Source organism: Syzygium oleosum, unplaced genomic scaffold, assembly GCF_021117445.2.
Source record: "Syzygium oleosum isolate NSW1041296 unplaced genomic scaffold, Sole_v2.1 Sole_v2.08, whole genome shotgun sequence".
Classification (NCBI taxonomy): domain Eukaryota; kingdom Viridiplantae; phylum Streptophyta; class Magnoliopsida; order Myrtales; family Myrtaceae; genus Syzygium; species Syzygium oleosum.
In genome coordinates this window covers 2850922-2878535 of record NW_026607492.1, presented here as the reverse complement: position 1 = coordinate 2878535, position 27614 = coordinate 2850922, and the positions used below count along the sequence as shown (strand labels likewise).

General features: G+C 39.1%; 1 protein-coding gene across 11 annotated transcripts; it reads right to left on the bottom strand.

Moving 5' to 3' along the window:
- Positions 1–649: 649 nt before the first annotated feature.
- Positions 650–25267, bottom strand: LOC115688286 (inositol hexakisphosphate and diphosphoinositol-pentakisphosphate kinase VIP2-like). Of its 11 annotated transcripts, none has more exons than XR_008817059.1 (33): positions 25032–25266; positions 24821–24900; positions 24651–24710; positions 24172–24218; positions 23059–23142; positions 21600–21663; positions 21301–21454; positions 20425–20495; positions 19432–19536; positions 18420–18512; positions 18024–18098; positions 17690–17775; positions 17119–17325; positions 16940–17039; positions 16782–16852; positions 15490–15571; positions 14217–14375; positions 14012–14054; positions 13313–13395; positions 13106–13168; positions 12953–13027; positions 12677–12802; positions 9406–9647; positions 8995–9039; positions 8212–8278; positions 7762–7833; positions 6619–6851; positions 6484–6541; positions 5795–5962; positions 4718–4792; positions 3974–4232; positions 2583–2679; positions 650–1084 (listed from the first exon to the last, which is right to left on the bottom strand). XR_008817059.1 is itself a non-coding variant. In XM_056313747.1 (32 exons), exons 2-32 carry the CDS (start codon positions 24878–24880, stop codon positions 1065–1067), a joined length of 3132 nt encoding a protein of 1043 aa, XP_056169722.1. In that variant the 5' UTR covers positions 24881–24900; positions 25032–25267; the 3' UTR covers positions 650–1064. The 11 variants fall into 11 exon arrangements, 9 of the variants coding, with proteins under 9 accessions (XP_056169722.1, XP_030469938.1, XP_056169726.1 ...); XR_008817060.1 differs by having other exon boundaries at positions 2583–2671; XM_056313747.1 differs by lacking the exon at positions 2583–2679 and having other exon boundaries at positions 15490–15556; positions 25032–25267.
- Between the last annotated feature and the right edge of the window lie 2347 nt (positions 25268–27614).

The window sequence follows — 27614 nt, the reverse complement described above, 5'->3', positions numbered from 1 at the left end:
CATCTCGTTGGCATAAAATGAGGCTAGATGATGGAAGAAAGGTTCGTTATTGAACACTTTTGACACATTTAACGGGAAAATTACCAATTCAGTCCTCAACCTATTGCATTTGTGCCAATTCAGTCCTAAACCTTTCAATTTGGCCAATTCAGTCCTAAACCTTTTGCAAACCAGCCAATTCAGTCATTTTGGCCGGCCGGCGCTGACGTGGCCGCCGGCCACGTGGACCACCATGATACACGAACACGATCTCCCGCACCCGAAAGTAGACCTGTCAAACGGAAGGGTTGGGTCGGGTTTTTGTCGGGTCAAAAATGGTCCGATTCAAATTGACCTATTTAACCCATTTTGACTAATTTCCATGTAATACAAATCTAGTAATCAATATCTGACTTGACTCATGCCCAACCCATACACGACCCAATCCATATTATCAAAACACTTTTACATTTAATCAAATCTAGGAAAACTCATAACAAAACTAAGTTAAAAATATGGAGTGAGCAAGCGCGAGATCGAGTGAGGGTAAGAGAGAGTAAAAAAAGAGTAATAAATATGGGTTAGATCTAAGTAAGTTGTGAACCCATTTAACTTGTAGAGTTTGGTTCAAACCTATTTACCGAATATAATTAATCCATTTAATAACTTAACTCATCAAATATGGATTAAAAGATAGATCTATGACCTATTTTGACGAGTTTACCCGAAAGCAACATTAGTGAGAGAGGACATAACCATGATCGGATCGGTCTTGCATGGCATTAGACAATGAGGCCAACAGCTTTTCCAAGGCACCTCTCTGGCCATCTTTTCTGACTGATTCAAAATAGAATGTTAAGACGAAGTCATCACAACTGTCTTAAAGTGGGAGGCCTTGCTGGCGACGGCCCTCGATTGTGCGATCTCGCCCGAAAGCGATGGGTGATGTTGACTTCTGGATTTGTGAATTGGCGTGGCGGGATGAACATCAAGAAAGAGCATTAGGAAATTCTCAGCACGATGAGAATACAGCTGCAAAATCGAAAAGCCTCTTTGACATGCTTCACATGTCTACACGTTTGTTGTCACAAAGTCAGAACATCACCTACAGCAAAGTTGTTGACAAATCATATCCCACGGGAATTTTGCTGATCAAGGATGCAAAGGCATTTAAGAATCAGACAGCTTCAATTCTGCATAAGATCAAAGGGAAGTTGAACCATAGGATCAGGGAGGAATTTTTTCGCCCTTAGTAATCAGGCAGCTCCTACAAGGCTTGTCCTCGCAAATTGTATGGAATCTAACTCAAGGGTTACGTGTTGTCTTGTCTCGAAGAAAATGTTTCTACATCTTGTGAAAACTTCGAAGGTGTAACCTACGACTTCCGGAGATTTCAAACAATTTTGCAAATATTCTACTTTTTGTCAAGCAATTATGAATTTTCGATTATATACTCTTCATTCGTCTACTCAGTTGAAAATGACCCGAGGCTCTTACTTAGATGCTAAAACTTTTCATTAGATCACTTAAGTGTCCCTTAAAAAAACAATCACTTTAAGTGCCAACTCCGACTTCGGATGTGATAATATCCTAACATATCTTCTGATTGACGCGGCTCACTGGCTTGATTAATAGTCCTAAACGACGCCGTTTAACACATGATCACCCCAAATTCAACCTTTCTTCAAACCCTAACCTTACAATAAATGATTTGGGGAAAAATTCAGCCTCATCCTCAAACTCTAGCCTCACAACTGTGAATTTAGAGCAAAATTTGTAATTGAAACTTGCAATAAAGGTCTGCTACTTCATTTGTGTGATTTTGTCTCACTAGAATTGTAATTTTTACAGTGGGATTTTGAGGAAGGAGATGGAGCTAGGAGAGAGGAGGACAATGTCGCCCTTACGGATGCCCATGGCGTAAAGGCGGCAGGTGAGGAAGTCAATGGAGCACCAGAGCTCGCGGAAGGGGACATGGAGGCCGGAGGAGGCGTCGATGAAGGCCATGGAGTTGCGATGGGAATAGGAGGAGATGAATGATGTGATGTTGAGGTAGGGGTTGGGGGGAGGCGAATGGGTTGCGCTTGATGTAGAAGATGGAGTTGGAGCCATAGAGACCGCTTTTGGGGTCGATTTGGAATGGGTTGGTCTCTATTGAATATGAATCCTTACTTCCTAAGAGCTTGAGCTTCCATCCAAGTGATATCTATTCTTGGACTAGAGAGAGAAGAGAGTACGAGAGAGAAAGAGAATGAGTATTAAGCCAGATCGTCTCCACATTGGACTCCATTTTTTTTTATTTATAATAATGCCACATAAACATTAAAATTTCATTTAAAAAGCCACGTAAGACGAATTGCTGGAATTTGTCGCCGAAGGCATTCAAGTAATAGTTTTTTTTCCGCTTTGACACTTAAGTGATTCGACAAAAAGTTTTAACACCAAAGTGAGGCTATAAGAAAGTTATGCCACTTTTAATGTCATTTTTCTTCCAAAAAACAGATAAATTCTCGCTGCCAAATTCATATTTCTGGTATGCCTTCAGTGCAAACACAACTTTGCACGGACACACAAGGTGGGTTGATCAAGAAAGAAGTACGTACTTGTGTCGATAATGGCAGCAACAGTGGTGATTGCAGATCGCTTGAAAGTGCTAAAGCAGATAACCAACGTTCGCAGCTATGTTGTCATCCTAAACATCTTTACACAAAACAAATCAAGACTGACCACTTATTCTCATCACCCGACAAGAAAAGTATACTCTGAGAAATTTAGAACAAGGACATCGCAACAAGTCGCTAGAATATTTTGGGGAAAGAACCAAAAACTATTGTAGCTCGCTGATAGTTTATTGTTAGTACTCAAAAACAACCGGCCAATTACCTGAACGTCAAAACTCCCAGAATTGCCACAATACAAGGATAGATCGACTCATAAATTAAGATGAAGCAACCCCGAAGGATTTTGTCGAGAGTATTTGAATATATTTATCACGTCTTTATCTATTACCTTAAGCTTTTAGAGTAGTTTGCAGTGGTCCGACAAAATTTTTCACATGGTATCAAAGTAAAAAGATCCCGTGTTCTTTTCAGACCCTTAATTGTTGCCTCTGTTATTTATTTTCACACTTAAATCTTAACCCTAAGTCCAGTCTATGTGTGATGTTAGGGTTCTTAAATATAGAAGCCATGCTTTCGTCTATCAACTTAAGCTTTTACGACAAATGGTAGTAGTCTCATAGAATTATTCAGAGACTTAACCATCGCTAGCTCATATCACCAGTTTTTCAGCTTAACACAACTGTCACAAGCTCATCATCATAATAAGAATTCTAGCTTCCTGCAAAAGAAGTTCAAACTAGTGAAGATGTGTGCAAAATGTGGACCTACGCTCCCATTGTAAACTAATGCTTCGTATTATTATTGGTCGTCCTAGAACTAAATATTTCTACAGAAACTGTTTATCAACAGAGTTCAGAGTTTCATATTTTTGCTTCAAATCCTATTACTACTTTTCAAATCTTATGCTGTTTGATAGACCCTAGGTTTTGTGCACCTGGCCTACAAGGAGGAGGGCAAAATAACTGCTTAATATGCACTAACGGACAGCTTTTCTAACTAAGACTTTGGTAAAAATGACAGTTTATAGTGCTGCCCTGAAAGTGACACCACAACCTCAGCTGTTGAAAATCATTCGCATATTTTTTGCAAGTCACCAAACTTGGAATATTGTTGGCCCTGAGGGCGAGGGCCACTTGTCAAAAAAGCTAATAATTGCTTGGGAAACCATATACGTTAACAATGTCACAAGCGGTATTTCAGCAAAGAGTTGATAACAGGTGAAGTGACAAGGTAAAAATTAACTCTGATTGCTTTCAGCAAGAGTCAAAGAATGTCAAAATTTGCTGCAAATCTTGCCAGCTTATTCAAGAAACAACAAAAGAATGTGTAAGGAAAAGAAACTGCTCAAAGGAGGATTTTAAGCTACTTCTTACCTCCATTAACATTTCCTTGCTTAGAGAAAGGCCAAAGATTAACCAGACGCTCAAGAACGGCAGCACTCTTCGAGAAATAGCCTGAGAAACCCTGAGGCGTCGCCGGTGGAGGAAAGTCTTCCGCAGGCATTGCAAATGGGCGAATCATCCTCTCCATCTTCTCCAAAGTCAGATAAGATCCCACTTCTTGCAGCCTCTCTGGGCCCATTATTGGCAGTGTGTGCTCCTGATGCAGTGAAGTAGCTTCACTGTCATTCTTCTGCAAAAGCAAAACCCCTCCATGAGTGGAAGACTGCCAACATAACAGCTGCTACATGCAATTCCAGTACATATGACATATAATGGATACCAATACCAAGTCATATGCATCCATATTCAGTATTAGATTGAATTCATCAGTATGTAGCATACACGTTTGTTTTCACAACGTCTAAGGGTTTTCAAATGATTCACCAGAAAGGCTAAATAACAGTATATTCAACATGCATGGTTGAAGTAGATAGTTACATAGCAGTGAAAATTTATCAGTATTGAAAAAAAAAATCTTTCTTTTCCCAAAAAGTTATATAAGAATCATTGGTGAGGTAGCTCAAAACCCCTTACAAGATACACAGCAATAATAGTTTATCTTAGATGACAAGAAAAGGGATCCTACTGTTCCTCAATCTTCACCCTATGAACATGAGTTGGACAGAAGAATATACTAGGAAACCATTTGCACTTCTCGTTACTCAGTGGCATTACCTCAAGAGGAGATAAATCTGCACCTCGGCTAAATGCCATCTCTATGCGGAACCGTTTTGGATCTTCTAAAGCTACCTGTAGCACAATGGGAGGGCGATATCAAGCTCACTCTAATAACTTACGAATGCAACAACTTGAGTTAACTGATGCAAGACACAGCTACCAGAGAGAAGGATTAAGAAATTGTCATGTCCGAATTAGGAAAAGAATACTGTATGATTGCAGAAATTCTATGGGGAAATTTTAACAATCCTACATTGACTATGAATCAGGGATAAGCAGCAAAGTACTTTAGCTTGTTATTCAAGTTAAAGATTTGGAAGATGTGAACCAATGTTGTTGAGGGAAGCAAAGCATTTGATTGCCCAAAGTTAAACCGTTCTAGCCAGAACCCATGCTCTAGCTATGGTTGTGCACACCAGGCTGGGATCAGTCAGAATATATGCTTTGCTGTTCATCAAGATTGCTAACAGAGAAGAGCTACCAAGAGAAGGACAAGTCAGAGAAGAGTCGGTTCATATCAAAGCACAATTAGAACATAAAACAGCGCAATTTTTTGACCTTTTGCATGGATGAAATCATGAAACAACTGAATGATTCCCTACAAATAGGATTATATGCTTTCGAAGTTTTCACAGTCTCAGTCCCATGAATAGCTTGTACTTGCAATTTTAGGTGGATAATCCTCCTCTTAGACCAAATTCCGGGGAACTTTATCCGCTAATAATTGCTTGACCAGTCCATCAATTAGCAATGATGCTGTCTCAGATAATTCATGCATTATTAAACTACAATTGCCAAAACACATACTTCCTTCTTGAGTTTCAATGCTCGCTTTCTGTCACATTGAATGGCATTAACTTTGTTTTGAGAAACCATTTACTTGCATCAGAAATTTCACCACCAATCTTGTGTGGCGAGAGATTTGAAACCTCTTGACATACACTATTTAAAACTAAGGAGTTGGCACTAGTCCAGATAACAAGTTGTTTGTTTAGTTTCCTTTATGCTTAATAACACTGGATCTAACTTTCAGGGAAAACACCATAAGGAGCCCACAGATCAAGAAAGACCAACCTCTGTGTTCTCAAACATTCTCAGAACGATATAACTCATGTAATCAAGCTCTTTAGTCCTGTACAAGCGCTCCAAGCCATTAAGGAAAATTAGGCTATCCTCCCCCTGAAGGGACTCATCCAGGTTACAGTAGCGGAGTACGTTCATGAGAGAATGGATATGTGATTCCTGTTATCCAAGACAAAGTACATTTCAGAAGCATTATAGATATACTGATATGAAGATGACACTATGAACCAAATTCACAATGCCAAGAAAAGCACCTTGCACAGGGCACCAGCATCCAGTTGTAAAAGAAAAGATCAAAAAGTCTAGAAGCATCAAATTATCTTTGGTTGGTATACAATGGGTTCACAAAAGACTCAAGGAAGAAGTCGAGCAATATTAGAATAATGTAACCCTATGATGATATTACTCAGACAAGAAATATTGGTACTATTCATATAAGACATCATTCACATGAAAATAAAATAACCAAGTCAAGATAGAAAGACTAAGGACTGCGATTAGAAATACTTTCACATATAACATAAGTAAAATATGGCATCTACTGCACAAGCAAAGATGCAGACTTCCAAGACTTGTTTAGTAGAAAATGTCTTCCTAGATCAGCACATTTAAGGACTGCCACTTGCACAAAACTTAAAATAGGAACAAACTGTTCATCAGAAAATTGTCATTGAACTCACTGATGTGAAGTAAAGCCGCGTTCGTACATGACGTTCAGGAGTCTTGACATTTGCGTACCTAAAAGAATTATGCAAGGAAATGTAAGACTGTCTGCTTTAGTATATGATTGCAGTTTAAATGAGCTCACGGAATACTTTGGGTCTAAACGATATTGAGACTCTCTGTCATCCTCATCATCCTGCTCCATTGACTTCTCACTGGCACTAAATCTTCTATATTCTTCACTCCAATATTCTTGATCATCCCATTCAGTCTCGCTTGATTTTGAACATTGTTCTTGATTGCTCTTTAGTCCAGCAATACAAATTGCCTCTTCACGAGTATTTCTGAGATCAATCAAAATCTTTCCCAACAAACGGCGAGCAATCTGAAGTTGAACAAAGTGAGATCTCGGAAGAAGATGCAATCCAGTCGTGTATTAAAATCAAGTTATGACCACAAGTAGAAGACACCTTTGATACAAGGAATTCATGGAAAAAAGTAAGGCAGACATTAAATGACAAATGACTAAGAAGATCCATAAATAATTTGGAGCAGCAAATTTTTACAACGTTGTTCCTACAAATTTCTATTCCAACCTTACCGCTGGGGAAATTGTTCACTATCGAAAGATCGTAGTTTGCATGATCTACACCATTCGAAGAAACAAAAAATTTGATACTTCACTAGCTTGTTACATCAGTACAACAATTTTCTGCTAATTCAAACTTGTAAAGTTGTCTGGGTTGAGATGTGATATCTCCACAATCGATGTAAACTATGATTTCTAAACTATTTTCAACTATAAAAGAGAGATGTGAACAGGTTGGATATTACATGACCTATCCAAGAGAGAATATTTTCAGCTTGTGATGAGCTCACAAGAACATCACCTTCTAGTGGTGATTCATAGACATTTCAAAACGTAGAAGTCATATTATTAGAAAATCCAACCCAAAAGCTTAAGCTAAAAGATAGAGGGAGAGCACATGAATATGAAGAGCATTTAGGATCCGTTGTCAAGTGATGTGGGATAATATTTCAACACCCCCTCTCACGTGCAAGCTGGATTACAAGCGGCACGTGAAATTTTTGACTATGCACATTCACGTGGAATTTTGACCACGCACATTCACGAAAGGGATAGCATTGACTTTGATACCATGTTAGAAAGTCCAACCCAAAGCTTAAGCTGAAAGGTGGAGGTGGAGGGGGACCACATGAATATAAAAAGCATTTAGGACCCGTTGTCAAGCAATGTGGGATAATATTTTAACACATATGAAGCACAATGTTACCTTTGATCCAATCTTTAACTTCTGCCTTGGATTAATACCATACTCATTTGGAATTACACCATCTGCAAGTAACTTAAAGACAAAAAAATAGAAAACATGCATTTTAGGCGATAGCTCAACCAGACATTAATAAACAGAGAAATGCTCAAGTTGCGTCACCTCTGGAATCCATTTCCATGCCCCAAAAAGTAAATTCTCATGCCATTAGATGACTAGCTTTTTCTTACAAGAAAAAAGTTATCTTCCCCTTCCTTTCTACTTGTCACAACCATAGGTTGCAGAGAAGAAAATGACGCATGGACAAGCATTTTTAACAGACTACGAAAGACATCATTGTTCATACATTGTAATAAAATAGGTTCAAAATTAAAAGGGACCAACATCTCTATAAGAACTCTTAACATTTTGAAACTAGCATAAAACTATTGCTGAAAATTATTGCGTCTATACCTGTGCTACTTTGAAAAGGTCATCCAATCCCTCCAGATTAAGATGTGCATTGTGTAGAAGATCATATCTAGCAAGTGATGACGAAAATTTGTGTAAGACTGAAGAGGGGGAAGAAACACAGAGATATAAAAGGTAAAAATAACAATATTTGATGCAATTCACGTGCACACTAGAATCAAGTTTAATCTGAAGATTTTACTTTTAAATCAAACCAATTAAAAATTGTCAATAGTAGAAAAGATATCGCGAAAATGAAATGGCAGAAAGTAACATGACCTGAAAGGACAAATTAGTTACCGTGAGGAATTACCACAGACTTGTTAGATAAAAAAGTCCTTTTTAGGGCTATAGATCGAATATAGGGCAAATGCTACTGGAGAAAAGCAGTTTACATAAGGTTATTGAGAAAGCAGAATAGTTTACGTGAAACTACCAAAAGACCGGACAAAACAAGATGTCAAGTACAAGATTTGGAAAAGAAACAATCGCTTGACAATGATCAAGAAACAGATCTCTTCGCACTATACCTACAATTGCAGTGCACATGTAATCTGTAGAGAGAGAGAGAGAGAGAGAGAGAGAGAGAGAGAGAGAGAGAGAGAGAGAGATTCTGCAGAGCGACCGCTAAAAAAATTAAGATAACGCGTCAGAAAAAGAATGAGACGACTTAGGACTCAAAGACTATAATCTGCTGGCACTATGTCGGCTTCATGTACATGGTATATATTGATATTCCTGATTAAAAAATTATATTTGCTACGCTAAGGCAACAAAATGACTTACTTGCACGAGTCATAAACATCAGGAATTTGCGTTATGTCAAACCTCCTGCAGATAAATCTATATCGTCAGCAAAGGCCCTCCAGTATCTATGACTCTTAATACCAAATTCAAACATTCAAAGGGCTTCCAGAATTTATGATATCATGCTTCGACACCACATCAAACAATAGGGGGAGAAAATGTAGTAATCCTTTGCCAACCTAGATGAGAGGTTAATATGAAACACAAATCTGTCCTTAAGAATTAAGAATTGTATAAGCGAATTACCACCTCACAGTGCAGGAGAATTACCAAATGAACATCTATATTAACATGATCAATGCCGTCATATCAAGGAGATCAACATGGAAGTAAAAAGATGAAAACTAAAACCAGCATAAACAAGTAGAATTATATTAGGAAATTACTTACTCCTTGCGTTCATTGTACAAATCTCTTTCAAGTTTTCTCCATCGAGCAAACATCAAGAGAAAGCCCTCACTACCACAGGGCAATCCAGCAGCAATGCGATCGACATCAATATTGGTCTTACCAAGTGCTTTTGCTTGATCATACGGAAGAATCAAATTATATCCACTTGTCTCTATAAGTTCCTCATCTTCATCCTTTGCAAGAAGTTTGACTTGTTCTGTTACCTTCCTCGTCAATTTCACCTATTCACATATAAGTTATAATAGTAAACATATAATTATTACTGATAATTGGGTACTTTTTATAGAATATTTACACTACCAATATAAGAAAATCACAGATTGAAAACAAAACCGAGAAAAAAAATAGCAGCAAAATCAGAGGCTGTATTAGGAATATATCAGCAGCAACTGCAAGCAAAATAAGTACACACCAACAATAGGTTCTGAGATTTATTGCTATCATTGGGAATAAAATAAGAATTCAAACTATGGTGGTTGTCCTCTGATGGTGATCAATCACTTTTAAGTCTAGATGCAGAACATCAGTACAATTCCTGCTGTCACATTCTCTGTTAAACATTGTGAGATAAAGGGGCTTGTGCCATGAACAGATTTCATCCTAGCCATGTGAGGCAAAAGAGAGAGGCTTCATAGCATCAGGGTACATTGTGGGGAGTGGTGTCAAGGTGTTTTTGGTTAAGAATCCAGGGACGTGATGACAATCTTCCTAGGGGATCTCCGATGACAAGGTTGGCCACCCATGAACAAACTGATTGGAGTTGATGTCTCTTTCTTATTGATGGCCATGGTAGGAGAAAACCAATTATTGTGTTGAGAAACCTGTGTATCTTGCTCGAGGGATTGGACACCTAGGCTAGACAAAATGTCATACGGATGATTATTATGGGATCCACCGTACCACTTGGAAATGATCTAGTGAGGCAAGGCTGGCCTAGCTTGCCGAATCATTATGCGATGTCCTCATCCAGGAAAGTCTCATCCCATACAATTGTTATAAGAGTGGGTTTGTCCAAACGATATGAGCACACACGCAATGAGAAGATCCGTTGCCATGTTTCCATATAAAGGAAAAGCCCCCGTTGGTTTGACGAGATCAAGAGTTTCTTAATAGGTGAAAGAAAGTAATGCTGAGGTAGTGTTGTTGGCTTTGGATGCCACACTTGTCTAGGAAAACACAATTGACCAAGGATTGGTGAAAATTTTGATCAGTGGGTTGATCAATGGAGTGAAGACTGATGTCCAATTTGGCAATCTTTGGCCATTCACATAAGTACTAGCGAGTGATGGTGACTGTTAGAATGTTTAATTAATAAATCACGCATTTATCTAACAGTTTAAGCTTTTAGAACAGTTGACAGTGGTCCCACAAAATCTCACATGGTATTAGAGCTAGAGGTCCTGAGTTCAAATCTTTCCAGGCCCCATTTGCCTCCCCAATTAAATATGTCCACACTTAGTACCAGGCAAAAAGACCAGACTAAGCGTGAGGGGGAGTGTTAGAATGTTTAAATAATAAATCACGCCTTCATCTAACAGTTTAAGCTTTTAGAATAGTTGGCAGTGGTCTCACAAAATCTCACAGTGACGATACGGTATGAAAGCAACAGCATAGCCCACAATTAAGGCATTATGGAAATTGATCGGATAGAGCAATTATCCACTTCTTCCCTGGCTACGTGAATGAAAGAATGGGGCATCGTAGCATCGGGGTTAAGTGTAAGGGAAGCATAAGAGATGACACCATTGGAACGTGGGAATGGTGTCAAGATGTTCATGCTAGGAATTCGGCATGTGATGATAACCTTCCTAAGAGATCTTCAAAGATGGGGTTGACCACCCATGCGGAAACTGGTCGAGACCTGATGCTGCTATCTTGATGATGGCCATGACAGGCCAAAATCAGTTGTGCTGCGATGATTTGCATGTCTCACACAAGGGACTGGAAGACCAAAATAAACGGGAGATACCGTTCGTCATGATGATGTCATACATTATACTACTCTTGTGAACGATCTAATGAGGAAGGTTCGTACGGTATTCCGACTTAGCAGGCACCTCACAAGCTTGTCCTTTACTAAGAAAGTCTTCACTTTTGATAGTTGAACATCATGGATTATGCCGATCCAAATGGCATAAGCATCTACCAGGCAAGATTATTGATTTAAGGCTTCACATGAGAGAGAGAGAGAGAGAGAGAGAGAGAGAGAGAGAGAGAGAGAGAGAGAGAGAGAGACAGAGAGAGAGAGAGAGAGAGATTTATACAAGATACAGACTAGCATCTAATGACAAATTGAAACTTCAAACATCATTAAAGAGAATTACAGATGACCACTTGACAAAGAATATATCTATATAGAATCCCAATGAAAAAATGACCAGCACGTCGAAGACCAATTTAAAAAATCAGAACATTTACATTTTATGCCCCTATAAGCTAACCAACTAATTGAGAGAGAAGACACAAATAATGCATAAAAGATTTGGTTTGAATGGAACGAAAAAAGTAGAATCTAAACAACTAAAGCTGGGATGTGCAACGGATTATTAAATTAAATCTAGCATATTTATCATGCTCCACAACATGTTGCCTATATAGCATGTTTATTATGCTCCATGACAAGTTGCCTATATAGAGCAACAGCAATATTATTTGAAGGAAAAAAATAATCCTTATTAGAATTTATTTTAAAAAAATGTGAAACAGAAACAAGAGATAGCTGAGACCTGCAGGGGGTTCTTCCAATTTCACTTCAGGTCCAAAAAAGTCAACACATTTGAACTAACATATTTGCATTTAAGGATGGATATGGACCATGCACCAGAAATTAATTAATACATCCAAATACTTCTAGTTTCTTTCAGGCTATTTGGGTTTCTAATTGTCCACCCAAGTATATATCTGACATGACATCGTAGTAAATAATTCTTCAATTTCCCAGTTTTCTGATGCTATTTACATGGCACACCCTAAGAACAAGCTTGTTGCACAAAAAATAATGAAAAATGCGTGAAATGAAAATTGAAAATAGTGCAAATGAAAAATAAAGGGTGAATGACAAATGAAAATCTAAAAGACAGTATTATGCCATAAAAATCAGAGTCAACCTCCATTGAGTAGCATGTAGCCTAAATAGTGCAAATAATGCTGCTTACAAAGAATTACTTCCACGACCAAAAAAAAAAAACAAAGAATTACTTCTACCAAAATGTGTGATCATATGATTAAGCTAAAAGAGTAGCTCAATTACCAATTCAGGTAGAAGCTCTGAAGCATTCGAAGGCAATCCGACCCCATCAGCCATCCAGGGAAGTTCAGAGGAACCATTGCTGCTGCCCTTACTTACACCAGTCGTTATAATTTCATTCAACATTGCCTGAGAAAGCAAAGACACTTAGAACATACAGCGTATGAAACTAGAAATCATGAATGACTTCATAATGTAGCCTCAGTAGCCTTTCACTTCACATGAAATCATTACAAGCATACAAAAATGTACAGTGACAAAAAAAATCCATTATCTAACCTTAGCTTCTTCCATCTCAATACTAGCATTATCAAGTCCATCCAGCATAGAGGAGTCCTTGCTAACAAGCGAAACCTTCAAACAATTACTGGATTAGCACTTAACTACACAATAGCAACAAGTTTCAAAATAATCCTTCAAGAGTGCACAGACCAGGATAGGTGTTAATTGACCTTCCAAATCAAGGAGGCCCTTAGCAAATGCAGCAGCAGACATCTGTTACCAAGCATCTTATAAGTGATGAAACCAGAAAAATCTGAGCATCTCAATATATAGGTAGATTCACTATCAACTCTCAATAGGAAAAAAGCATATGTCAACCATTTCTAGCAAATCAAATAGTCGTAGGGAAGACCATACCTGCACACGGCCCTCATCAGAGCTGTAGATTTTAAGATCATGACGGTATGTACTATGGAGGCGAAGCAAGCCAGTGCCTTCTCCTGAGAAAGCAGATAATCATAAATGAGGACGCTACAACATGTCATGGCCCAAAGAAGGCCATCGGTTCTTCATATCCTGATTAGCACTTAAACTAAATTATAATAAAAAGCATCAAATATTAAATGATACAAACTTATTGATATTAAGCATCAATAAAAATATATCAAGAAAGCAATAGGCCGAGACAATTGGCCCAATTAACAGATTCTAGTTGGTTGGGGTGACAGACTGCCAATGTAAAGCAGCCAGGATTTACAACAACCAGACTTGTCAATGGAATCATGGGGGTTCCCAACTTTTGCTGAAGAAGATGCAATGCAGAAATATTGTTAGACTACAAGTTAGACTACAAGTTAGACTACTTAAAAGTGCAGAACTTATCACAGCGCAGTGGCTATGTCCCAGCAGGGAGGAAAGGATCAAAATGTCAATTTTGAAAAACCTTAACAAGCTGCTGATTCACCGATATTAATTAATCATTACAAGTTCACTAATATCATAGCAACTATAAGACAATTACTAGATGCAGAAGTACAACAAAATTTTAGTTCCTACTTGGGGAACTTTCTTGCTCAGAAGCTATAAATTAGCAACAACTCCGAGGGAAAAGAATACCTGGATAGATGTTATTCCGGAAGTATCTACCAAGTTCTTCAGCCTGCAAAAAGTAGGAAATTTACTAATTGTTCAAGGCAAACTATAATTGGACAGTGCACATATCAGTGCAAGGTGTAGCTACGTACAACTCTTTAGACATTAACAGATAAATGAATTAGAAATGACACGAAAAAGTAAAGGCACGAAAGTAAGCAGATGAAACCTGCTTTCTTCCAGCATGAGTGAGAACTCCCCCATATTTAAGAACCATGAGAGCTTCAACGGGACGTTCTTGTTCCCCTTCACCATCACTTTTCGTAACTTTAATCCATTTTAGTGGTTTCAGTTGAACCTTCCTGTAGATACCGGAGAAGTGTCCCCCCTGTGAAGAAAAACAGAATAATAAGCACCTCATCTAATAAGTTAAAGGCGATATCTGAAAGAGAATGAAAACATAACTGCTTATTCACAAAACATGGTCCAGGAATTAAATGACAGGGACATGCAACTAGACCAGATCAACCCCATGATCAGCCAATCCCCCACAACGAGCAGAAATTGGCAAGAAAAGCCCACAACCAGCCAAAAATTGGCCTGATCAGTTCCAATCCAAGCTGATTGCCAGTTACAAAATTTAAAACTGACTAGGGACTCAGGTTCCACCTCCGATTCTACTGGGAAGGATGTAATCAGCTGGTTCCTGGTTGGACCATGTCTCGCTTAAACAATTCAAATTTTGCACTTGAAGGGAATAAACCCGTTGCCCAACAGTTTGAAAAGCCACATAAAAGCCACTCTATCAATAGCGATTCTTGTGTCTTAATGTCCTCAAACTTTAATTAATAAGCTTTAAAAGGCCAATACCAAGGTCTACCTAGGTATGGCCTGTTCACTTCCTGCTTCTAGGTTCCGCAGAACTGACCCCCACAAGTTGGTTCTTGGTTCCAACCTAAAATCTGGCCCCTTTGCACCATGCTTAAAATGTTATTATCGAGGACAAGTATCAGTTGCACCAAAAGAAAGGTTAAATGATCTACTTATTCACGACATAGGTTGAGTTGATCCATTGATGAGAATAAATTGCGAGACATTCTGAAGAACCACAACATCTCAGGCGATTTTGAACCGCCACCAAAATTAACAATGAAAAAGCTTGTCAAAGATATTGGAATAGTTTAAGGAAAAAAACATACTGGACAAAACAGAGAAAACCCTTCTAATAGGATGAACCTACTCTTTTCATGGAGGAGTGATGGACAATCATGAGGAAGGGTCATCAAGCAACAAAGATATATGAAATGACATGCCCATGGGTTTGATTGTATACAGTGTGCTGGATGATGATCAGCAGATGATTACGCGTAATTGAAAGTGGACACATTACCAAGAATTGCTTACTCATGGAAGTAGAACAATGAAGTTTGAGCTTCAGCAAAGAAACAAGAAGATAATTTCATAATCCAGAGGAAGCACAAAGGAAGGAGAGAATTTGCAACCTCCTCCAAAACGGCTTTAACCTGACGAAGCTTCTCAGCATGTTCAATGTCTTCTGCCTCACTATCACTTTCACGACCAGGTCTAATCAATATAAGTACTCTTGTTACTTGAAAAACTACAAAACCAATGCATTCTCCAATTTTCATCAGGTAGTGTAAAATATCATGAAAAGAGCACTCTGTATAAGTAGCTGGCAGACAACTTTACAGCTTTCTTTATATCAGTAAAAAAGAAATCTTAGGTAAGTCCATTGCCAGAAAGCTACACTTCCTCAAGAAAAGATGAGCGTTCATAAACTTTACAGCTTTCTTTATATCAGTAAAACGGAAATCTTAGGTAAGTCCATCGCCAGAAAGCTACACTTCCTCAAGAAAAGATGAGCGTTCATAAGCTTTACAGCTTTCTTTATATCAGTAAAAAGGAAATCTTAGGTAAGTCCATCGCCAGAAAGCTACACTTCCTCAAGAAAAGATGAGCGTTCATAAACTTTGATTGAAAGCATTTTAATAAATATATTTCTAATCCTAATAAATAGGATTTCCCTCTCATTACATGACAATGATGAAGCAGTAACGGGAGGGAGCTACTGGAACTTCAACTCATACTTTGATCTCGCAGTTGAACACAGCAAAGTGAAAAACCACCATTCTTTCAATGGAAACAAAGGAGAAGAACTACTTGGAAGTCAATATATGAAAGCTTGAAAGAGTTCATAGAGCTTTGACATTGCATCATGTCAAAGAGGCGTAAATACTGTCATTAACACCTTGCTTGTGACCTTTTTTTTTTTTTTGCACATTTTTTCGGCCAAGTGCTTGTCGTTATTTAGACCGATCTTGATTTTCACAAGTCATAAAATATTCTTCTTTTTTTTCCTTTACTTTGTCTGTAACAGGGGAAGGAGATGGAAGAGTTTACAATTACCAATATAAACAGATAATGGTAGAGATACATGAATGAAGCTATAGAATTGAGCTTCCAAAAAGACCCAATAGAATGACAACAGAAAAGCTAGTACCCAAACAACACAAAAAACAAAGCTGCAATTTTTCTTCCACCGTAATCAGTAAGGACCAGAACAACACCAACAACATTAAAAATGACTGCTATGAACCTGCTCTCGTGCTTGGTCCAGTAAATGTCAGTATGCCATATTTGTGATGCAAGGTCAGTAGATTTCCTCACATATAAATGAGACGAGTCTATAAATTATCCTTCTCCAAAGGAAAAAAACAGACAACTTTTACACTTAGAATCTTCCAAACATGAAAACCATCCTTAAAAGTAATACCTGGTGCGAGGAACTAGCGTCCTTGTTGCATCTAACAAATCTTGCAATTGGACAGCACTTTTGAGTTTTGTCTACCAGCAAGAGAACCAAAAAGTGTTCCAATGACAAAATATATTAACGACAAACTGTAATTAGAAACATTAAAGAGGAAAAATCACCTCAGATCTAGGCCTTCCTCCATTGTATTTGAGCATCAAGTTTAGAAGTTTTTCCTCAGTAACTTTCAACTTTACTTTCTGTTTGGGAGTTCTATCACCGCTGCACATCTTACAGATGAATATGATAGGAAAAGGGAGCCTAATGCCCCAAATAATTGTAGTAGTGGAGCACAACTTACTGACGAATGACAGCAATCACACAACGCAGCTCCTCAGCCTGCCCAAATGTGCCAATAATCCCACTTCCTTGACGGGTTAGTCCCTCGGAAGGCTGCACAGGTTCATTGACTTTCCATGGTAATATTGGCGGAATTGTTGAGGAAAGATGGGGAGCTTTTGCCTCCAATAACATCTTTCTCAAAACACACGCAGCATCATCATAATATCTTGGCAAAGAAAAAAAAGAGGGGTCAAGATTCTTTTTTGAGCAGACTAAAGAGGTTTGTGTGTGGCAAACGCAGTGTCAGCAACATAGCTATACCAGGGTTAACAGTGTCTAGAGGACCACAAGAGTGAAGGGGAAGTACTGCCAGACAGTATTCTCTAAGTAGACAAGTCCTATGAGGGATCGTAATGTACAACAGCTTTTTCCTGTTATAGTAGGAAAACTAACATGAACTGCAAAATGCAGATTCTGATTCTTCTTAAGAGATAAGAAAATGGTAAATTGCGCTTAGTTTGTTATAAAATGGGCATCATTGTGATTAAGTAGAGAAACAAGCCAAATAAAACCAAAGGAAGAGCCCTTACTTGTGGGAGTTCTTCACGAAACTCCAACCATTCACATCACAAACATATGACCGTCCCTCACAGCGCAATAGATCGAACCCACAGACCTGGAACAAAAGCAAGTAGTCTGCAGAATGAAATAATTGAGCAAGGGAGAAAGTATCAAAGAATAAGGACACATGAGGCAAGAAAAAAGTCTACTGGGCTAAATTATGGCTAACCGGTGAAGATCTACACAGAGCAACAAAATTAATAGAATGAACAGCCTAAAGGATGTCATATGATATTGAAGGACAACATCATCTGCCTTTCAATTCGATCAACATTATTCAATATGGCAGTTCACATGACTTACCATTTGCCGGAATGCGATGCAAACTTCTCTTGCCATTTGCTTCTCAGCAGGAGTCAACAGCACAGGATACCTCACCTGTAGGGATGGCTCAATCATACTTTTACATTCTTCGACAGAGATAGAAAGCCAAACAAGGGGAGAGGGGGACGGAGTCAAACTATTGCATGTAAAGCCACTTTTCTTCATCCCCAGAGGAAAGATATATGACCTACCACTGAGTCACAACATTATGCAACCGTGAAATTCTAGTTGTTAATTTGTATTGGAAACAAGAATAAATAGAGGTCCTATGCTCAATACCCCAAAGAAACGTTGCTTTGATCAGTCCAAGCCTTATTTTTTAGAGTTCAATTACAACTATTTCTTGAGAAATATATTGCAGCTGGTATTACATACTTCCTTTCCATCAGGATTTCTCATAACAACACCATCCACAACTGGTGACTTCCGCGCCTCAGCATGCGCATATTCAGGACCAACAGTATACACCTACAATCATAAATAGACTGTTCAAGTGACTGGACTCTGCCTGGACTTTAAAAATAGATGAGTACCCAAATGAAGTTCCTAGAGCAGTAATTTTTCAAAGTAATCATGAAAACTTCAAATAATATCACAAGAATGTACATCCAGCATATGACATACTAGATATAAGAGAGAATCAGAAATGCATTTGTGCAAAGCCTGTGGAAAATTTAGTTTACACAGACTCAGCACATATGACATGCAAGTTGGAAAAGCCATTTTTAGAAATAAAATCAATGATCTTTAATTGAAATGCATACATGGCAAGCATATCATGTAGCTTGCATAAATTAAACTAAACACGAGATATATAACCTATAAAAATCCAAGAAAAAAAAAATAGACACTTTGACATTTTATTGTTGTGACCAACCATGATGTTTTGTTAAGGACACAGATGTTTGACATGAATTGATGATATTAGGCATTAAACCCTCAACTTCCTCACAATGTTGTTCTTCACCAATTATTACTACATAAATATAGTAAAATAAATAAATCCCATCATTCAAAAACAGAAATAGCATGTTTCAACTGTTACAAGTATAGAGGTAAGAAACTCAGTGCTCTCAGGATTATGAGTATACTAATTGACTTGCAATTCTCCCAATTGATGTTGCTCCTCCTGATCTAGCCTGTAAGTCTTTTCTGATCTCAAAGAAATGTCTCCCTCAATGTGTGTAACCAACAAGAATCAATATTGCAGTATCCTAATAAAAGACATTCTTGGGACTATTTCCAACCAATTGATTAGGTAGTAAAGAAAAAATCTAAACATAAAGAAAAGTCAGTGCACCAAAATATCAACAATGGTTGAGAAAGCCTCTATACAACAACATCGACTTTGCAAAAAGTCATAATCCTATAAGTATAGAGACAGGACCTTCACATCTGTTCCTCCAGTGGGCATAAATTCCTCATATATGTATGAGCCTTCACGTCTAACTCTTCTTACTTCCGGATGAAACTCGCTCGACCTATTGCCAATCTGAAATAAGAATTGCAAGATTAATGCTTTGGATGGAAAAACAATGAATATCAAGAACTTTCCTAATTTTTGGCAGCTGAACATGAGAAGAAATTTTAAGTTATCTGCACACAAAACATGTTACATGATAAAAGGCTCATCAATCATGATGGGCAAATGCTACTTTTTCCCTTGTTTAAAAACGTATATCCTCGATTGTAATGATATCACTGCATGAACTGTACTTTTATGTTCGCATGACTGGATTGACTAAACTTTTTACTTTTTGCTAAATCTATCTTGCAGTTGACACACTTCGACTAAGCAAAAAGTTGCTTTTTGCTTTTGATTGGGCAGAAACAAGTGCACCCTAAGAAAAGCAACTAGCTCCAAGCTACTTTTTGTATATTTTAGATTATGAGAAGTATATTTCAGAATCCTATACGAAGAAAAAAAGTTAACCAGACATTTTTGAGAAAACCCACAGCAAGCCCCAACCTCATGACAGCTCTCTGAACTGATGCCTCTCTATGCTAATAGACCAGAGGCAGCTTGCATCCCCAAAGGAGTCACCAGGTCCTGGTAGCACTATAGCACCTGACGACTAAAAGAACACACACAGAAGGCTTCATTCCAATCTTTTCACCACAGAAAAGGACAACCGCCTAGAGAGGCCCAAAGTTCATTATAATGGTGGCATGTACTATGTGCAATCCAACATAAGAGAGCAACAAAAGGTTTCATCTGCATAAGTAACCAATAATAAATGCAGAAAGGCCTCATTTCAACTCGAGCTTCCAAACCTAGTGAATTGAGAAAAAACTGACTTTCACTAAGCAAAAAGTATATGCCCACCATACACCCTCGAACAAATCATGCCCAAACATAAGTTGGAAAATTAAAAATCACCTTCCTAAATAATTCCTTCATCCCCCCACCAGCTGAACTTGGATAGTATATCATGATGCTGTGATTGTCACCTTCAAAACAGAACCCCAGGACAGTAAAGAAAAACTCAGATGGCATAATCCGCACGATGCGCTGCAACATGGGAAACATGCACTCCCGGATGCTCTTCTTTTCAGTTATAATAATGTAAATCTAGCTAAACATGTAGATCCACAACGCGTATCCAGATTCTAAGGAAAAACGCTCGAGTATATCATTTTTAGTTGGGGAAAGTTAAAAAAACTGCAAAGAACTCGAGTAGGGGACATACTATTCTCTTCAGATTATCAGAATTTGTCCTCTCAAGTAAAGTAATAACCATATTATAGTTCAAATCAATGTCCCAGCCTTGTCAGTTTCACATGAGGAGAAGCTCAAATCAGAAATTGCATGAAATTTTAAATAAGTTAATCTATTTCAACTTTCTTCCTCAACACTAAAACCATTTCTCCAGGTGGCCACCGCTTCTCCAAATTTAAGGCAAGATACATCCTTATAAGAGGAGAAGATCGGTAACAAGGATATAATTGAGAGTAAGAGCCATGCGCTGAATATCCATAGGAAAAATGCAAGACAAACTACTCTCCTAGAATATGTAAGAAAGGTAACCCGGTCATCCAAAAAGAGCACTGTTGAGGATTCCCCTTAACAAGTGATTATATCATCCCAAAGTCAGCTTGATGTAAAGTGTTGTTATACGACCAGAATTGAGTGACAAGAACTCTTTGTTTCATGTGATCATCTACTAATGCACTAGATTTGAAGATTGCACGCAACTTCATTAGTCAGCCCCAACAAGAGGATAACTATGCGGCAGATTTAAGTTAATCATCTCACCATCAATAGGCTTTTCCACAAAAGGCTTCCAAAAACGGTCACCGCGAACCTCGACAAAATCTTCTTCCTCAACAAAATAATCCAACTCTTGGTATGGTACTTCCCTATTCACAAGAGCGTACCTTGGAACAGGAATTCCAAACATTTCGAGATGCTAAGATTCACCAACATAACTTGTTAGAGAGTACGAGCACATTAGTCGCAAAATATGGTACAAGAGAATGATAATTTTTGGATACTCTATTACGAATTCTTTGAGAAAAATGAAACTTCATCTCTGCAACTAATACAACACTTACCTCATATACCTTCCTTCGGTCATGAAGAAGGTGCTGTTGTTCCAGTTCATTTACCAAGTAAGGCCTGAATCACATGAAAAAATAAAACAGGATAAACTAATGAATCTGATATCACAAACTACAAAAAGCAGATGAGTAGTTTATAAATCAGGGTGGAGTAAACTAAATTAGCTAGCTGTTAGTTTTATCATCAACCTTTCACTGGCCAAGAAGAAAAAAGAGATAGTAAAACTACAAAAAGTAGATCAGTGGCATCCGAATCCCTACTGCTCCTAGAACAAGACTCTGGCTAGGGAACCACTTCCGTATCATATTGATGTCGAATGCAAAGTGCAATAGAATCACTGAGTGCACAAAGATCTCAAGAACTTTGACATGGAATACAGAGAAACTTTCAAGAATGTAGAGGGAAAGAAGAGGACATATCTTAAGGAGTAAAGTCCATAGAAGCACATGGAAACTGAATACATCTAAGATTTTGAGCACATAAACCAGACTTTCCAGCCATTGATATCCTCTGTCCATTTCTACTGGGTACTGACTGACAAAATTCATAGGTACAGGTACATTACCCATTTATCTTTACCTCCCATTCTGTTAAAAGGTATGTGTAGAATATAGACTGAACTAAAAAAACCCTGTCTGATTGAACTAAATTGATTGTTCCCATTTAGCAGTCCCATATGGAGGGAAAACAAAAGGCTCATTGTATCTCCATCTTGTCATGCACACATGCTCATTATCAAGCTATGGAAATGGTCATTAGATGGTAAGGAACAGCTTCCACACACTAGAGAAGTACTACATCATCAATCACGTCGATAGACATCCCAAGACTTGTCATTAAAATTTAAGCATTACGATTGTGAAAATTGAATTCGGTAGACGATAATTGGGACAAAGGACTAGCAGACAATATAAATGCCAACAGAAATTGAAATTGTCACTCAATGGAAAAACCCATGTATGCTTGGAATAGATACATTGCCTAGAATAAAAGAAGACTACTGAGGTGATCATAAACTTAGTGAGCTGGCTAGGAGACTGCAAACAACTATGGAACTACCGACCAACTGACATGTTCTGAAGATCTAAACCATGTTCTTCAATAAAAATATTGCAATCAAGCATTCCCTCATTCCATCCAAGATTTGTGATCTTCGTCAGGCTTGGAAAGTTTAATCTACAAAGCTAACCAAAATGCAAGTGTAATGGTTCGACCCACTTCCTATCCCCAAGAGAAGGAAACGTGGACCTCTTCAATAGGACCTGCAATGATGTAAGGCATTTTGAGGTTCCACTTCACAGCTAAGAACCTGAGACAAAATGCGCTTTTGGCAGTTTCCACTCCACTGGTTCTTTCTTTTACTAGTTAAAACTATGATGACATTCAACCAAATAACTACCGGAAATATGTAACATGAAGAAAAGGAAAAGAATCAAAAAGAAGTAAACTTACATCCTTAAAGCAACATATGCCTCTGCCTTGTCGAGGGGATATCCATTCGAATAAAAGGCAACTAAGCAATCACAAATCGGCCAGCTGAAAGATGCAATGATAACTTAGAGATACGAAGACCACACAGGTTTTCTAACATAGATCACACTGGTAGTAACTGCATCAAAATCAGAAAATGGCAAGTAATAAAAAAAGGATGGACACAATTTTTAACTCAATCCTGCACTACCACGTTATAGAGGACTAGAAGTGGACACAGCACCAGATCCTACCAATAAGGACCCCCAGAACAATCTTTTATATGAATAAATTTAATTGTCCAAAAGCACAACCAACAGAAACCTCTAGAACAATCATTTAAAATGATAAAACTATTAATTTGGAAACACCATAAGTTCAACCCTTATGAAGTTTCATTTCCAGGTCGTACGGAAAGGTTTTCCAGCAAGCATTTACATGCCTTCAGGGTGAGTCAACAGAGCAGAGTAGAGATTAAGTGCGACAAAACAAAAGAAACTAATTAAAAGAATAACTCCATTGCAAATAGGAACAACTCCAAGACATGAAGGAAGGGTTGTGCTTATGTTATACAGTTATCTAGTCAAGTAATGGATTACTTCTTAAGAAAGTCACCCCTAGTCACCAGAAAACCTCAAACTGAATCATACACTATCCTCCCTCTGATAATCATTGCTTTTTACTTAACCAGAAAAAGGTTAGAGTCCAACTAAGTGCATGATCTCATATATGTGCTCCTATTCTTTATTTCCCCAGAAACCACGCATGTAAGAAACAGACCTCAGCTATATCATGTTCCTAAACTGCAAGATACGCATATAGATTTTACATGAGCTACAACTCGGTCTTTAGCAATTGCAAACTACAGTAGTAATTCCAAGGCCTTGCAATGGAAAGAACAAAAGAGCAATGTGACCGTTAAGAATACTAGAGAAGAAGAACGAGACGAATGTCATGACATACGGGACACTTGAAACTGTAGAATCTGAATATATTATCACCAGAGGAGACACAAGTCACCAATTGATCTCGCATGTCATGACACGCAGCACACTCAAACTGCAGAATGTGCAGATTATATCACGACGCCGGTACCTCTCAATAGGATCTTCCAGGATGACGTTGTCCCCAAATATAATAATCTAAAGAGACACAAATCAGAGAAGCATTAGTGAAGAGCGTAGATTACATTCAGAGACATTAAAGTACCACGCACTGACCAATTCCACACAAGACAGTCTCATCCACAGCTACAAGAGACGCTTCACGATAATGAACTTCAGAAAAAGGAAATCGATAATGTCTATCATTCGCTGATGCCATAAGCGGAGAGAGAACAAGACATAATCAAAAACACAGTAGACAGATCACTCTCCATAAGAGGATTACTGGTTCCAATAGGTTATATCTAGCGATCTAGGCCATTGCTAAACGAACGTCACGACTGATGCTCCATTCGAAATCCCCCCGCACTTCAGCAACCAACATTTGCATGGGAGCCTAACCACATGAATCTTACAGCAAGTGGACAGTGATGAACACAGATTCCAAAGTGACCACTGATCACAACGCACCTCGAATTCGCCAAACGCTTGCAGCCTGTCCAGGATTTGTCTCATAGGCGACGAGAACACCTACCAAAAACACAACACACGCACACGCAAACAAAGGCGCGCGCGCGCGAAATGAGCGAACGCAAAGCCAACTCGTAACGTCCGACAATCTGAGCCGCATTCAGTCTCACCTTTTTCTGCATCACGCATACTCCGACCGTTATCTTCTTCTCCGCCGCCGCCGCCGCCATTCCCGAGCTCGCGAACCGCGCTGCACAACCGGCGAGAGAGAGAGAGAGAGACGCGCGCGCAACAATCAGAAAGCCGCGGCACCAGAGACGAGAAACAGAGAGCGAGCCCTCAGAGAGAGAGAGAGAGTTCGGCGCGCATGCCTACACATACTCGAGCCAGCCAGCCAGCCAGCCAGCCAGTCAGTGCGTAGGGGCGAGAGAGAGGGTGGGGGCCGAAGCCGCCGCGGAGCGCCGCCGGGGGAGGCGGAGCCGCGGGATTGGGGGAGGCGCGAGCACGGTACGCCGACTCGAGAGGAGGGAGGAGGAAGGAGGAGCGAGGAGCGCTTCGGCGGAGGGAGCTGAAATGGGAGAGCGTGAGATGAATGGCTGGGTTGGATTCTAGAATATGCAAAAAAAACATTTTAAGGAGGGAGTGGGGAGGGACGTGGAAAGGGGTATGCGAGTTTTGTGTCTGGATCGTTACGGTCCGTTTGCGGGTGTGGATTTTGATCTTTTTCAATTCTTTTTGGAAAAAAAAATTTGCTGCTGTTTAGTCCCTCCGGCTTTGGGATCAAGGTGGGCCCCCTCTTCTGTTCGTGACGTTAGAAAGGGCCGCAAAACTAGAACCAATTTGATTAAGAACCGGTATGCCCGAGTACCGCTAGAGTCCCAAAAAATGGTATGAGGATCGCTTCTGCCCTTTTTTTTTTTGTCTTTCTTTCTTTGTTTTGATGAGGTCGCGAATTAGATTAGCGTCGCGAGTGAATCCGTCTGTGTCGAGTTTCCCAATCGTGGCGGCATGTTTCAATGTGGGGAGAATTCCGACCTCTGCGTGGCGTGAAGTCGGGGGGTGTAATTATGGCTTAATTCGACCATTATGTAAGAAGCGTAGGATCTTTGCGGTAAAGGCTAGTGGACTCGGCGTGTCTTATGTGGAGAGACCTTCGTGTTACGAGTGTTACAAAATAGTCACGACTCAATCCGAACATTCTGTAGATAGCGTGATATCCTCATATATCGTTCGCTTATACCTAACTTTTAAATTTAAACACAAATTTTTATTGCGTTTACGAATGGCTTTCCCAAAGGCCTATAGAGAGTTTTTTGGGGGAAGTGCACTACATTTTCAATGTCCTCTAAAGACTCTTAGCTCAAGGCAGATCCGACCTAGCCTCCGGCTTTAGCATTTCTGGAAACTAATGCATTTTTTTTTCAAACTTTGCCATCGCTAAATTTTCGAAATGTCGGAAATGCCCTTGCCATTTTCCACCTCGGGCGATGTCGCCGGTGAGCCCAAATTAGTGAGCCAAATTTGACGTCAGGCGGAGGTTGCGTGACCTCAGCGAGGACCACTAGCGATCGTGCGACCCCAAGCGGCCCTCCCCGAGGTTGCGTTACCCTAGGTGGCCCTCGTCAGATGTTGCCCAAGCGACGACCAGCGGTGCCAAATCTTTTGCCAAATTTGGCTTGCCGGCGATCTTTCATTTATTTATTTAATATACATACCTAATTCCTTTACAAGTCTAGTTCTTTTCCAAATAGCGTTTAAACCAAAGTCGATCCCCAAATCACTTCTTACCAAATACTATTTACATTCGGAACAAGCCCTTTAACTCAAAAGGATCCAAACGCAGCCTAAGTGAAGTGAACCGAAATGTTTTTCCTCTCGACAGTCTCATACTTTTTTTGAATGCCTTTGGTCGAAAAGCGAGCACAAGCGAGAAGATTTGATTAGCCAAATTGACACTAAACGATGCTCCCGCCATAAACGCTGGTGGATTCACGATGTATCCGGGAATGTCTGTCCCTACCAAAACTAAAGAGCCTCTTTGATTCTATCTTCCTCTTTCTTCATTCCTTTTCGTTCCCTTTTTCTAAAGGAGGGCCCACCATCGGAATCTCGTTTCCCTTATATTAATGAAAACATGCAAGTGGGAGTTGGTCGGGTGGGGACGCGATCGAGAGGGGTCGACGACCCGAATCTTGGAGCAAATAATCTGCTGAACCGCGAACGAGACATTTGACCAATCATGACTTGGTAATAGTAGCGATCAGGACTGAGTTTAGATTCCATGTCGGTTGACGCCTTCCTGTTGGACGCACGGCTGAGAAAGAACGAACTGAGATTTCATTGGACTGGGGATGGGGATTGGACCACCCATGTTGTGACGAGTCGTATGGTGGGTGGACTGCTAGCCAATGGTTCTGTATGGCGACAGAGCTTTCGAAATCAGTCCCTTTCCTTGTGTTTGTCTTTTGGGCCTGCCCACAGCTTTTTTTATGGATAAAAGTTCTTTTTGGTTCCGTACAATCGCTTTTGGAATGTATGCCTTTGATTAGGGGGTTACGAGTCATTAGAACGTATTCCCTTAAACAAAACCGCACGAATGTTCCTAGTATTGAGATTTAGAATAGAATTGGAACCCTTTTGAGGGATGATTTGCTTGGAACTCACCTCGGTATATAAGTAATCGAGGGTTCAAAATCAATCTCTTTCTACTTATTAATTTTTTTTTAATCTTTTAAATTAGACCTCATTTGTGGACGGGATAAGCCTTATCTCTCACTTTCAATTTGACAAGTTGTTAAGGAATTGTATTTTGCTTGTCGAAAAAAAGTCACAAAAAGTCTCAAATTGTGATTTTTTCTTCGAAAAAAATTGTATTCATTACTCAATTATAGCAAAGCAAATTGAAGCAACGTAAAGCCTACAATACAACAAAACAAAAGCAAAATCCAGAAAATAATGAGGATC